General features: G+C 45.2%; 1 protein-coding gene across 1 annotated transcript in view; it reads left to right on the forward strand.

Moving 5' to 3' along the window:
• LOC120842550 (A disintegrin and metalloproteinase with thrombospondin motifs 16-like) overlaps window positions 1-15,393 on the forward strand; it is a 197,089-nt gene that overhangs the window by 122,545 nt on the left and 59,151 nt on the right. Inside the window, exon 9 of the mRNA XM_040213686.1 lies at window positions 9,149-9,204. Within this exon, the coding sequence (XP_040069620.1) occupies window positions 9,149-9,204 (56 nt within the window). The remainder of the gene's footprint in view (window positions 1-9,148; window positions 9,205-15,393) is intronic.

The raw sequence follows: 15,393 nt of genomic DNA on the forward strand, positions 1-15,393 counted from the left end.
GTAGATACATGTTTGGACATTTCTTCGAAACTCACGTTGAATAACAATAATCACATCTTAAGACGGCACTTACCTAGGCTATACACCAACTCATGTTTACAAACAAACCGGAGTGCCCCTAGCGGACGCCACCGGCGCCCCGCATGCGCGGTGGATGGTGGGCAAGAAGCCCGCCGTCGCCCATAAACAAACCATTGAATTGCGTTGTTGTAGGCGTTGGTGGGAGTCCCCGTGCTCTTTTTCGCGTTGGAATTGTTGATTCTACGTCCTCCTAACAATGTCTGACTACTTGAGCGGCTTCAGCAAAACTATCGAGGCAAAACTTTGCGTGAATAATGTGACAAGCGGCGATTCATTTCACGTGGACGCCGCAGAATGGGCGCTAAAGCCTGACTCCCACGATGAGATTCTGCTCGCTATTTACAGTCGCGACGTCGCTGGGACTGCAAAAGCGTGGACCGTAGCTGAGATGGTGGACATCGATACTGAAAACCGCAAGTAGAATCGGGCATTACAAGTCGGTGATGGCCACTGGTAACAATGATCAACAACTTCTTGTATCTGTTTACACTTAGCCGACTTACCCCAACCAACCTTCAAAAGTGTTTTGAGGCCTGCACTTAGTTCTTATCGCAAGTACCGGGCCCACGTTTGGTTTACGGGCCGCTTTTCTTTGAACGAACTGACGACAAAAAGCAGCCAAGTTTGAAAGAGCAGACGACAGTTCGAACGCACGCGCAATGGAGTACGGGCAAGAAGCACCGCGTCCCGCGTCAACAAACCATTCGAATGTCACGTTGTCGGCGTCTGTGTGAGTCTGCATACTCTTTTTCGCGTTGGAGTTGTCGATTCTACGTCCTCATCGCAATGTCTTACCACTTCAATCGCCTGAGCGAAATTATCAAGGCTCGTTACGCCGCTAAACTTTCCGTAAATAATTTGACGTGTGGCGATTCATTCGCATGAAAGCTGCAGGATGGACGCCAAAACCATGATGAGATTCTTGTAGCTATTTTCGGTCGCGACGTCGCTCGTGCCGCAAAAGTGTAAAAGGTAGCGGCGATGATCGACGTCGATACTGAAAATCGGAAGCGGGAACAGACCAAGCGTAACAAGTGGGTGATGGCCACCGGTACCAATAATTAACATCTTGTATCTACTGTTTACACCGAGCCTACTTAAGTATTTTGAGCCCTGCAATTACTTCTTATTGCAATCACCGGGTCAAAGTTTCGTCTACGGGCCGCTTTTGTTTGAACGAGCAGACGACAAAAAGCAGACAATTTTGAAAGAGCAGACGAAAGTTCGAACGATCAGGCGGCCGTGTGAATTTAAAGACGCACTGAATCCGTGGGTGGTCCGGACAACTTGGGGGTTTTCTCTCGTTCATGTTGGAACAAAGCAAATACATCTGGTGACCACAAATTGTGGCCCGCACACGCAATCGTAGTTCGACAGCGTCTGGTTTGCCCTTTTCACGGCTGCTATCCACGTTCTCGGACGAACGGAGGGGGCAGAAACACATGAAAACTGATCTTCAAACCTTTCCAGACTCTCTTGGTAAAGCCCCCATCGCAGCATTTTGACGAGAACGCAGGTTTTTTGTCTCGTTTCTTCCAAGGGATCACAGGAATGCATGTCTGGCACGGCGACTTCTGCCCACCGCCCGAGACCGGAAGTGCGTCCGGCGCGCCACGACCGCGGCGTGACGTAGGAGAGTTGAGTTGGTGTATACATAGATAATTCTTAAAAAAAGTATAACATTTCTACCACAGATAGCTTCGGCTACAGCGCGCTTCAAATCTGGCACAAACGATAATCGTCAAAAACCCGTCGTCCTTCCTCGCCCCTTCGGGAATTTATTTCTTTAAAACTAAGCTTGCCAGAGCATTGAAACAAGCGGCATTGTCTTTCGTAAGGAACGCAGCACCACGTGTAAAAGTTTGAGAAAAAAAATTACGAATGTACCTTACTACTTGAATTCAAATGAAACCGTCCGCTGGTCTTTCGAAGTTTGACGAACGTCGAACTTTTACCCTAAATGTTCGAAGGTCGTCGAACTTCTGACTTTTTAGGATTCGAAAGTTCGCAACTTTTCGAATTTTCGTGATAAATAAATTCGAAAGTACGAAATTCATCGAATTTTTTGGTCAGTCAAGTACGGAAGTTCGACAAGCATCGAACTTTGCAGCGCAATAAGTTCGAAAGTTCGAAAACGATCGAATGTTTTAGCGTAATAAGTTCGACGGTTCGAAAAGCGTCGAACTTCTAAGCCTAACAAGTTCGAAAATTTGACTTCGTCGAATTTTGCGATGTAGACACTTGGAAAAATTGAAATCTTTCGAACCTTTCGAACAGCTTGATTCGATCATCGAAACTTCAATTCGAAAAAAGTTCGCGGCATCCCTAGTTTTAAGCAAACGTGACGTAGGATAACACCTCGTTCTACGTCTTGTGCCGTTTGTCGACACACATGAAAGCCATATAGACGATAGTTTTGTTAAACCGTTTTGTTCGCCCATTCGTCTACGGATCGCATGCAGTGCTTGCAGGCTGGCTGGTGCTACTGGGACGAATGACATATTGCACCAGCTGGCCCACGAATGGCAATCCACGTCCTGTAAATAGGACTTTGGGGGCGCCGTGCCGAAGGACGATGAACATGATGAAAAACTTGGCTAGTTCCACCGCGGTTCACATCGTGAGTGCTTTTCTCTCGGCGTAACGGGTTAGACAATCAGTTGCCACGATTATTCAACGGTTTCTCTGCGTCGACAGTGGAAACTGTCGAAGTAAATAGATTCTGATTTTCTGGAATAGGGCAGATGGCGGAGCAATAGGTTAAAGAAGTCCTGCCGGTCTCGTCGGTGGTTTCTTCCGTTGTTGACACTTGTGGCAAGATCGAGTGTAGTGATGGAGAGTTTTCGTAAGCTATGGACCAGTAGTACTTCTCGCGTACCCTGGCAAGGGACATGCTGCAGCCAAAGTGTCCCGCCGTCGGGACATTGCGGCAGGATTGAAATATCTCTTCTCGAAGGATATAAGCGACCACCAACAGCCACGCCGTGTTGTCGTCGCTGAGTTTCTCCTTGTACAACACACCTTGCCACAAGGAGAATTTTGGCAGTGATCAATGCACTGTCCAACGTCTCCCTGTTGGAGGGAAAGTTTGGAAGTGTTCGTATAAAAACGCGGGGAACCGGGCTTCCTTGTCTGTCTATATGCTGCATGAGCCCTCGCAGTACAGGGTCATCATTTTGGAATACTGCCATGTCACTGACATCTAGTGCACATAGAAAGCAGTCGTCGTCGTCGTCTAAAGTGCAGTCAGGACCGGCCTCGACAGAAAATCGGCGTCACTGGGCTTTCGGCCGGACCTGTTCACCCCGTTCATGTCAAACTCCTGCAGTAGTAGACGCTACTGGGCGAGGGGTGCTGAGGAGTCCTTCAGATTCGCGAGCCAGCAGAACGAATGGTGGTCTGTAACCACTTGAAACGGATTTTCGTGCAACCACGAGTGAAACTTGATGGTGGCCTAGACTAGAGCGAGGCATTCTTTCTTCGTCTTTGAGTAATTACCCTCCGCCTTGGACAGTGTCCTGCAATTACCCGCTCCGTTCCCTCCTGTGTTTGGACGAGCACCGCGCCAAGCCCCGTGCTACTTGTGTCCCTGTGAATTTCTCTTTGTGCACGCTGGTCGAAATGTCAAAGGGCGGAGATGTTTGACGTCTTCGCTTAACTTCCATAAAAAAAACGCTTGTGCTCTTTTTTCCACTTACAATTTACGGCGTCTTTTGTAAGGTATGTCAGTGGTGCACAAATCTTGGCAAAATCTTGAACGAAGCCCCCGTAGTAGGCAGAGATGCCTAGGAATTTACTTACGAATTTTCGTCCGACGACAACTAAAACGCAGCTACGACGCGCGTATTCCTGGGGTAAAGTGGAACAACCCAATTGCTCACGACGTGGCCTAGAAAATTGAGCTCACCGGAAGCGATCCGACATTTGGTAGGCTTAAAAGTTAGTTCTGCTGTCTTAATGTCTTAAAGTGCTGCACGGAGTCGTCGTCAGTGCTTGACGACGTTGCTACGAACACCACAACATTGTCCAGGTAGACGAGAAAACTCTTACATCTTGAACCTTGATACATGGTGTCCATGACACGTAGGAATTTCGCCTGCGCTGTGTATAATCTGAAGGGCATCACTTTAATTTCGCACAGTCTGTTGGGCGTGACGAAGGCAGTTCTGCCCGGTTCCATTTGTCGACCTTGATCTGCCAGTGTCCACTCTTCAAGCCCATCGAGGAAAAGTGTCGCAATGGCACAAACGGTCTTGGGAATCATTGATTCGAGAAGTGGGTAGACGTCTTTCTTCGTCACTTCATTGAGTCGGCGATAGTCCACACAGAATCTGAGTGCTCCGTCCTTCTTCTTCACGAGCACGACAGGTAAAGCCCAGGGACTGATTGGCAATTGGAAGATGTCATCATCGAGCATTTCCTTAACCTGTTATTGGAGAACTTCCCTTTTTTTCAAAAAGACACGGTACGCCGACTGGTGGACATGTGCACGTCGCCTTCGGTACCTATGTGATGTTTCGCCACTGGTGTTCGGCGGACTTTCGACTGCGTGGCAAAACATACCCTGCATTTATCGAGGAGATAAACCAGTTTCCGACGCGGTGAAGCTGGGAGCTCCGAGTCGATGTCGAAATGCGGCGGCAACGGTCTATTAAGCTGTGATGACGAGGTTTGCTCTAAGATTGCGGTGACCACGGCTGGCGCTAGAAGCTTGTCAACGTGGCCAATGGTGGTACCCTTTGTTAGGTGATGCGGCTCTTCTCAAAAGCGACTCCAGTTCCTTTTTCAAAAAGCAGTTCGACGCTGATTTCCAGGAGAGCTTCACCGCACATGGTGCGTCGGTTATGACTATTACAAAAACACTCGACCGCGGCTGCAGGTTCATACCTCGTATCGCGGTTGACGTCGTGTTGGGCTCCATCGTCAGCAGAACAGGCTTTCGCATCGTCAACTGGTTTGCCCCGAGGTCGATGACGGCGCCATACTCGCCGAGAAAGTCTATTCCGAGGTTAACTTCCCTGGGAGAGTTTTGCAGAATGCTGAACTTCTCAGGGTACGTGTCACTGTGGATGTCCACGTGGGCAGTTCATCTCCTGACTGGTCTCATGATGTGGCCTCCGGCAGTTCGTATTTAAGGTACATCCAACGGCTTCGTCACATTTCGCAGGTGGCCTTTGAGCCTACCACTCAAGGCTGAGTAGTCTGCTCCGGCATTCCCACGTGCCGATGAGACGTGGCCGTCGAGAACAACGTTAAGATTGTTGGGCACAGTTGCAAGAGCGTTGTTGCAATGCGTGCTTTCCCTGGAGTGCGAAAAGCTTCGTTTTACTCCGTTCGTTATCAAACTCAAACATGTGTTCTGCCGAAAAGGAAAAACTGTCTTCATTCGGCCTCGAGGTAAGACCGAGTACCTTCAACCCACCCGTCAGTTGACCTAATGGTCTTTCATCGGGGCCGTTCCCTTAACGAATTTTGACCAGGACTGTGCTATTGGCGCCCCATTTATGAATCTTCATCCCCACTACTTCAAATATCTCGATGGCCTCACTAACATCGAAACTCAACGACTTCGTCGTGACGTGCCACAACTATCGCTACGACTGTAAGTGGATTTACAGATGACTACTAATATTTTTTTCCTAGTAGTGCTCTACAACACCCCTAACCCACATTAAAGCAACGAATGACAAGTTTTGTTTGAGCAGGAAATGCACGACTGCTTCGTGAAGCAGTGCATTTGCAATTAATGCTCTGACCATTGTTCTTCATCGAAAATAGCTGCCTGGGATGGAGGCCTTGAGGCGTAATTACACAGCTTTTTGTCGTGAGCGCACTACTTCGCTGCAAATTAAGCTTCATACAGTTGGCTTTAAATGGCTGGAGACATAATTCCTCCTGGGGCGTATATAGTACATTATAGTATTTTGGTGCTAACTGCATTTCTGCACACTCCTCCTCTTACTGAAGGCTACTTCTCTGCAGATGGTATATTTCGGTATATGCCGTATATTATATATATATAATATACGGTATATTTCCTACTCAGCTGTATATATGTGCAGACTCGTACTGTCTAGTCGCATTTTTGCAGGAAAGAACACCAACCAACAAACCTCTTCCTCGGGCTTCCTCTTCTTTCACCGGAAAAAGAGGAAGCGAGCTGGGCGTAAGACGTGTTTTTCCATTAACATAGAGCCAACCGGGCTACTGGCACCCGCCATAACTTCGACGGACAGCGTGCTCAAGCTGCTCGGTTACAGAATCGACCGGAATCTGCGAAACATCACGGCCCGTTTTCGCAAAGACCACCACCTGGCCAACACCGGTGCCGAATTGCACAGCTCCAACACGGGCATCCTGGACTCCTTGCGTCACCGGAAATTTGCCCGGATGGTCTATATGCTGGGCAAGTAGGGAGCCCTCTCCAGGCGATCGAATCTGGCCTGCTAGAAGTCAGCAGCTCATTGCGGCCCATCGAAGACCATCGTCGCGGCGATCGGTGCCTGACGCTCTTTTTCATCCTCTAAGTCATCCCCTTATATTCCTTATCATTCAGACGGTTAATTTGTACTATACCATTCATCGTCATGAGAAGTGGCGCTGGAGGTCTTCAAGGTATGGGCGATTTGACTTTCTGCGGCGCTGCGGTTTTCCAAAGCTAACATGAATACATCATAACATATCATAACCTCTATGGGCAACAGAGGTTCCCCAGCAGTGGGTACTCGCCGTCCAGCCTGGAGGATATGACACAAACACATACCGGTACAAAAACACTATATATGTGAGACTGTTGCAGTAACCACTTATCGAGATAACGTAGCGAAAACTAAATAAAAAGAAGGAAAAAAGCGTGAAGAAAATATTGTAAATAATGTGCGTTATCTAATGAATGCACTTAAATCAAAGCTTTTATTTTTATGTTTATTGTTAATTTTTGCACGACCTTCATCACAAACTAAACATTCACTCATAATGTTCAATTCCATTCTAGATTATTTTAAGTCTAGTCTATATTTTAGGACCCGAGTATATCATCTTCAAAAGGTTCATGTGGCTTAAGGTAATGCTGTACTAGGGGACAATAAAAATGAACTGCAATCCCTATCATTTTTGCAAGGCGGTTCCGCTCTGACCGCTACTATAATTACGCTGGTACATCCCACCAGCAGTCCGTTTCATTTGCACTTATTTTACTGCTCTCCCAATGAGCTTGCACGTAAGTTGCACGCTATGCCATACAAATTGTGGCAGAATACAGATTTTGGCATAGGTTTTGATTGCTATAGTTGTGCTCGAGTTTATTCCTTCGATACGGCATCTCAGCGTTTAGTTTGAATAAGGTTGGGACTACTGAAAACACGCACACAAATTTTAAAGTCACCTTCATATTAATGAAGAAGGATTCCTTTTTTTCTGGCTGAACACTTTTCCATAGGGCCCGCCAGGTTGCTTTATCCTGACGTAAGTGCAATCAATGCACGCAGTATAACGCATGACACTCCATTTCGTAGAAGTCCTGCATGTTCGTGTTGAAGTTTGTCGCGCCATGCGAGCACATCACCTGGCGATTGAAGAGAACGGCGAGGAGCCGAGAAGCTCACTTTATAACCCGGCACTCTGTCTGCTCTAGCACGTTCAGAAGGTCGCCCGTATCAACTTGGAACCTCCCGGCACCATAAATTTTCTGAGCGACGAGGCGTTGAAGCATCGGTTTCAACGACCAGTCCTGATTATTCGCGTTCCCCACCACCGGCATGGACTGGTGTATGCTCGCGACGGTTCCTCTCATGAAGCAGTACCACGCGAGGAAGTCGCGCCCATTGAAATTTGTGCGAGCCCAGGTGACTCCTGGAACTCCGTCTTTAGACATGCCTCGAACGGCTGTCGCCTTAGTCGCCTCTTTTGCTTTCGAAAGGGTGTTCACAAACTCCGCGAATGACTCGCCGGCTACCACGAGACTCCGAACTGACTTCGAGGACCTTCTAAAGGTTCTGGCGGAGCTACCTTGCGATTCGCGAGGAAATGGCCGAGTATTTTCTCCAGTCGATGAGCGTTTGGAGCCGAGACCGGCTGAAGAACAAACGCGGCCTTGGATGGAATTTAGATGAAAATTTTCGACTCGAGGCTCGTTTTTGAGTGTGTTTGCACACCCTTGAAGAGTCTACAATCGTCGAGGGAGCGATGGCGTGTTTCAAGACAAAACCCGACTGGAAGTTACCTTGTACCTTTCTGAACGTCACTCGGAGTACGGCGTTTGAGTGAAGAGGTACCCCGATTTTCAATTTGTTCTCTTTTTAATAAAGAAAACAACGCACACAACGAAATTAAAATAAGTTTTGTTAGTTTTATCTTTTTAAAGGGCCTAATTGCAGCAATTAGTTGTCCAAAATCATGGAATCGTTACTCCGCTCATTCAACAAATATTAAGCCCTCGATAGAACATATTCTTCTCCTTGTAGCTTGGTTTCTTTAATTCAAAACCAACTTTCCTGTGGGGTTTGTCGGTTTTCTTCATTATTGAAAAAACAGTCTCAGGGGCTATTTGTTAGCGTTTATCGGTATTCACCGAAAAACGGAGCCCTAGTTATAACACAAAATTTCTTTTTGAATATTAGCTATTCTCAACAGTTCTTCAGTTTCATATTACATTAATGGTCAGCTCTGTTATGGATTAGTCAATCTACAGTGAATGAGGTATTTTCCTTAATAAATATTAATTAAAATTGCAACAAAATGGTCTTGAATTCAGCAGCAGAGTTTTTTTATCACACGCAGATTGAATGGTTTTACTTCCGGCGGGTAATTGTATGTAAAACATTGTTCTCAGTGCGACCAGTGGCAAAGACGTAAGACTATGGGTTTGTGAATATGTTTCATTCCTAAAACCAGTCGCGTACGAAAGGATATTCGAAAGCTGCTCGCTCCCTCTAATTTGGTCGATAGCAGTAAATACTGTTTGTGAGATACAGTAACGTTTAGGTAATCAATTAACTGATAAATTGCCTCGTCTTTAGCGCTACCTTTATTTTTATAGCACCTCACAAAACGATTCATAAATTTGCAGGTTAATTCTCGCAGATAATTATGAAGATTTTTCCTCTGAAGATGCCGCAGTAAAAGGTGCGTATTCTGTTTCTCTAGATTATCTTACAAAAAAATTAATATTAGTTTAGCTCACAGGTACTATTCACAAATATATACTCTGTTTCACCTTGAGTTGTACAGCAGGAAAGGCTACAAGCGCGAGCTCCTTGCTCTAGGGCACATTTCGGCGGCACAAGCTCTCGTGCACCAAGGGCAGCTGCCAACGCCATAAGCTCGCACTTCTAGCCTTCGGTGCGGTACAACATAAGGTGCTGCAACGTTTGTTCACTACATGTACACTCTCCGGCGATATGAAAGACCCACTCGGAGCGCGTGGCAGAGGCGGTGGCTGAGGGGGGCGCTGCTCGCGCTTTGGGCAATTCCATGTCGCTGGAAGGGGAGGCGTCACTCGGTGCTCAGCCGCGCCAGCTGGCGAGCCGCGTCGAGACGCGCTTAAAGTTTGATTTCCGTTTGGCGGGAGAGCGCGATTTCTACAGGGCATCAGCATAACTGTAATCTTGGTTGTTTTTTTTCGCAGTGCTGTATTTGATAATTTGCACACACAAAAATTGATAAAAGCGCCCGTGATGACGAGACTTCATTCGAGCCTCCTTTACAATACTCACAGGCGTGCCGCATAAGAAGCGCTCTCCCGCCAAACCGAAATCAAAATCTGTTAAGCACATCTCGGCGCGGCTGGCGCGGCTGAGCACCGAGTGAGGCCTCCCCTCCGAGCGACATAGAATTGGTCAAAGCGCGCGCAGCGCCTCCCTAAGCCACCGCCTCTGCCACGCGCTCCCAGTGGGTCTTTCATATTTCCGGAGAGTGTACTTACATTATAGTTTAATACTCTAGCTTACATGTTATTTCCGCTACTCGGGGATAATCGGATTTTTTATAATAAAAATGAAAATAAACACTTTTACTTTGTTGTTCGGCAGCGTGTGTAACCAATTCTAAGAAAGTTCCCACTAGATGCAGAAAGAACCATTCGCACCTTCTCGTCGCTATAGTTTATTTTAACCTAATACATGCAGGCGAGTCTTCGCACACACTGAAGGAAGGAACAGAACTATAGCCATCCTCTAGCAAAATACTGCTGAGTGGAATAAAGTAATAAAATGGAGAGCTGGGCTAGTTGGTGAAAGTCAAACATAATGTCAATGCAATAGCCCAAAACACGGAAGACTAAGCAGAGGAACAAACAACACAGTGACAACACAGAAAGCAGTAAAAATATGTTATGTGTTGTTCGTTGCTTTCCGTCGTCTTCGTTGTTGAGCCATGTTACACTTGCGTCATGATTGCTATTTCCAAGCAATTGTCTATGGTTATCGAAGCGCACGTCTCTCGCTGGCCGATTTTGTGACGCTAGAAAAATGGTGCATTTATATAAAAAAAAGGTGCGGACGTACCTTATCTATATATATATGTATATGGTGTTTTCTTTTTAAGCTTAACATAATTTTTTACAAAATAGCCATGAAAGCTAGAACGCAGTGCTCACTAATGCTTCTCTAGATTTGGTAAAAATAACTATCGAACACTGCGAGACAACTTTAACTGAAGTCAGCAGGGCTGAGGGCAACCTATTACGTGATAACGTGCTATCACCTCATGAGGTCACAACGCTTAAATTATTCGAGGAGGAAAACTGGGACAGCCCATGGAGATAAAGGAAAAAAAAATTGGACAAAGATAGTGTAAAATCTTTACCAACAACAGTGCGCGGACGGGACGTACCAAATAGTTTTGACCACAGCAACATAGTTAATCTTTCAAATGTTACTCCCTCCCCCGCCAAACAGTCGCTTGTCTCCCGCGGCCTTAACTTCTGTCCCACCACGGGACAATACGAAGAATTTACGCTTCTTCAAGATTTCGATAACTTTGCGCGAAGCCTTCGACTTTTTTCCATAAGCCACACGTGGCCAAGATTCCTCTTCCTTCAACATCAAATGGTTGGACTCCTGATACTAAGAGGGACAAGCATCTCAACCTTTACATTCAGGCTGTACAGAGGGACGTAGGAGCGGCCTATGGGAAGCGGCAACCATAGCACTTTAATATCTCTCTTTCGGGGCGTAACGCTCTCAAGGCCCTAAGCAATAGAAAATACATTATTATCAAACCAGCCGACAAGGGCGGCGCCGTAGTTATTCTGAACACCACTGACTACATTACGGAAGGATATAGACAACTTAACGATACCAAACTATATTCCAGACTCAGAGATGATCCCACCAAGCAGCATGCCAAAATTATACAAGAGCGGCTTGTCAGGCTCGAGGAACAAGGCGAAATCACCACTAACACATTAAATGCTCTGACTGCCAAACACGCCGACCCAAGGCCAATTTTATATGGTACCGAAAATTCACAAAAAAGGCAACCCGGGGCGCCCCACCATATTCGGATAAGGGACCCCAACCGAACCGATATCTAGCTTCATTGACAACCTAATCAAAAACATCCCTCCGACATTTCCATCGTACGTCCGTGACACAAATCACTTTCTTAGAGAAATCTCAAAATTGGAGGTACCCAAGGATACATTTCTTGTAACAATGGACGCATCGGCCCTGTACACAAATATTCCACATGCGGATTGCATTGAATCGCTCGTGCGAACGTATAATGGCTACAGGAAAGACGACCTTCCAGATGGCAGTGTTCTGGCCGCTTTCGCTGGTCTCGTGATCGAACAAACGGCTTTGAATTCGACGGAAATTTCTTTCCCCAAACTGGCGGCATCGCGATGGGAACAAAAAAGGCACCACATTACGCAAATATCTTCATGGGTACCCTAGAGTCTAACTTTCTTTCGAATATTTTACAAAAGATACATTGATGATATATTTCTAATCTGGCCACACAAAGAAGCGCTCCTTGGCTTTAACGAGGCTTTTAACTCTGAGCACCCTTCTATTAGTTTTACTCATAATTCTTCCAAAACCGAAGTTCATTTTCTGGACGTCAGGACAATAATAGAGGGCAGAAAACTAGTCACTGAACTTTATCGAAAGCCGACTGACCGCCAAAAATACCTGCACTTCAACAGTTGCCACGCTCGCCCTTGCAAAACTAGTATACCCTATAGCCATGGCCCACAAGTTCAGAGGCGTGTATTCGAGCGACGACGGCTTCAACGCCAACGCGGACCAACTACGCCAAGTATTAAAAGAACAAAAGTACCCTGAACCAATTATAGACGATGCAATAAAAAAGGCGCAAGCTTTTGATCGTGATGAGTTATTAAGCGAACGATGTTCCTAGACAAAAACTGGCCGACAAGCCAACCTCGTGTTGACCTTCAGCAATAGGTCCCCTAAGGTAAGTGATATTAAAAAAAAAAAAAAAAAACATTTCAACATCGTACAGCAGAGTGAACGCCTAAAAGGTGTTTTTACAACCATTCTCCGAGTGGTGTATCGACGATCGCGTAATCTTAATGATGAAATAGTTAAGTCAAAAACAACTGTCTCTAAGAGCACTGGGAGTCGGCCATGCGGTAAGAAGGGCTGCGAGGTATGTAAGCATGTGAAGCCGAGAGAAAACGCAGAGAGTACAAATTCCAACTTTACCTACACACTTTACGGGAACTTAAACTGCGATACAAGTAACATCGTATACCTATTGGAATGTGGCAAATGCCATAAGCAGTACGTGGGCCAGACGACGACAGCTTTCCGCTTAAGATTCAATAATCATAGGTCCCTTGTATGACCCTGCCCATGTATTCCCCTCTCAAGACACATGAGTATTTCCGGACACTCATTCCATAAGCTTGAGGCGACATCTCTACAATCTGGTTTTAAAACTAACCGGCATCGCGAGCAGAGGGAGTCATATTTAATTCACAAGTTCAACACTATTAAAGCTGGGATCAATGAACACCCTGGAATAATGACGTCCATGCACGCAGTTAACACATCTTGAGCAGTCATATCGGTTTAAAAGTCCACAACCTCCCCTCGTCTTCCCCGGCTTGAAGATTATTATGTGAAAAAAAGGATATGTATGTGTTTGTCTTGTTTTTACGCGCTGAGGACGCGGCTCGTGCACCGCTCGTACACCGCTCGGGGCAAGTTTTCTCAGCAGCTGCAACCGTTTTCTTTTTTCTTTATTTTCCCTCTTTCGGCGAGGAAGTCCAGAACCACCCCTAGTCTTCCCTGTCTTGAAGTTCATTACGTGAAAGAGGGATATGTATATGTGTGTTTTTTCAGGGACAGAGGGGGCGGCTGGTACACCGCTCGGACACGGATCGAGGCATTTTTCTCAAAAGCTGTTTTTTGTTGTTTTGTTTTTCTCCCAGCGAGAGTTTGGCGCCTGCTGTTCATGTGGCTGGCCCTTCTCCTCCCTCGCCCACCGCTTTGCTTCAGATAGATTTTCCGATATTGTGCGAGTTCTTTCACCAAGGTCAGGTTTATGCGGGATTGGGGGGGGGGGGGGGGGGGGGACGCCTGCGTCGGGGGGTACCGTCAACTCTTGAGAGAAACCAGATGTTTGGAATACCACGTGACGTAGTCAAGGAGCGTCAGTGTGACATCTCATGTACCAGTCTCGAAAAAGGTCTGGCTATATATATAGCCAGACCTTTTTCAATCAAAGAAAAAACGGCCGGAAAAAAGAAGAAGTTAATTGGAAAAATGCTTACCGTTTAGCGGGTACCTACTCAACTAAATTCTCGCTTAAAAGTTTAATATATCCCGATACCAATGCAATAAATACTATGGAAATAATTAGATATAATATTATTACTACCATTCTTATCATAAAACCAGTTTTTGGGACATGTGGTTGGGTATAACCCAACTATACCTGGTGTCATGTGAAGCCAATGAGAGGCCCAATGTTACGCGTTTGCTCGTGTTATATTAAACGATGAAGCGAGAAAAAAAAACAAAAAAACGCAACAGTGCGGTACCGATTAGAAGATCTCAATTAAATGTCCATAAAAAAAGACGGCAATGATCCTTTCGATCTGTTAAGGCCCTTCGGTTCTAAAGTATTAAATTTATAACAAAATTCAGATTCTTTATTTTTTCAATCTCTGGTGGTTCGAAAGCCCCCCTGGAGTATAATAAAATTAAAATCAGAAAGTCCGTTATGTCCTGCGGAGTTTAAGTGACGGGAAACCGGTCCGGCAACGTGTTTACGTATATGACTTCTATGTAGACTCATGCGTTTTCTTATGCTTGTTTTAGTTTCTCCTGTGTATTGAATTTGGCATTTTCTACATTGAATTAAATAAATAACATTTTCCGAATTACAGTCAAAGGTACCATTTATTTTCCAATTAAAGTTATTCGCTGTGCTACGAATAGAGTTAGCTATAATTATATCAACACATAAACTGCATTGGTTATTATTGCACTTGGTGCAACCAATCGGAACCAGGCTACGTCCGATGGAGTTTCGGGACTGTTTAAATAAATATAATAAATTACGTGGTCTCTTGAACGCTATGCCGGGGGGTCGAGGGATAACTGCCTTTAAAGCTGTGTCCATGTGTAAAATATTCATGTGTCGTCTAAGAATATTGTTTATGTTTGGAAGTTTTGACTGGTAAGGTAAGATTAGTCGTAATTCACGATTATTTCTTTTCGGCCGCTCTACTAAACACGCGTTCCGAGAGATCGCTCGACTTTTTGATATAGAATTATTTATTAGCGGTAATGGGTTTCCACGGTTAATGAAATCCTCTCCTAGTGCTCTTGCTTTTATATCAAAATCCTTATCTTCTGAACATAAGCGTCTTAAGCGTAGCATTTGACTGTATGGTATACCTTTTTTGTTTTGTATTGGATGACAGCTTTTATAATGTAGGAATTGACGTCTATCTGTAGGTTTTCGGTATAAGGTTGTTTTCAAACCACTTTCAGTAAGTCTTACCTTAATATCTAGAAACTCTATTTCTGTATCAGAGTATTTATACGTAAATTTAATATGTGGATTAAAATTGTTTGCAAAATTAATAAATTCAAAGAGCTTATCTTCCCCATTATTCCAAATTATAAATATGTTGTCTAAGAAACGTTTATAAAAAAGGGGTTTATGCGGGAAGGAGTTAAGTAGCCGCTCTTCTAAAGACATCATATATATATTTGCATAGGAGGGAGAGAAGCGAGATCCCATTGCTGCGCCATGTATTTGTAAATAATGCTCATTCATAAATGTGAAGTTATTAAGCTCTAAAGCTAAGTGCATAAAAATATTTAAGAC

Source organism: Ixodes scapularis, unplaced genomic scaffold (genome assembly GCF_016920785.2).
Source record: "Ixodes scapularis isolate PalLabHiFi unplaced genomic scaffold, ASM1692078v2 ptg000460l_1___fragment_1__unscaffolded, whole genome shotgun sequence".
NCBI lineage: Eukaryota > Metazoa > Arthropoda > Arachnida > Ixodida > Ixodidae > Ixodes > Ixodes scapularis.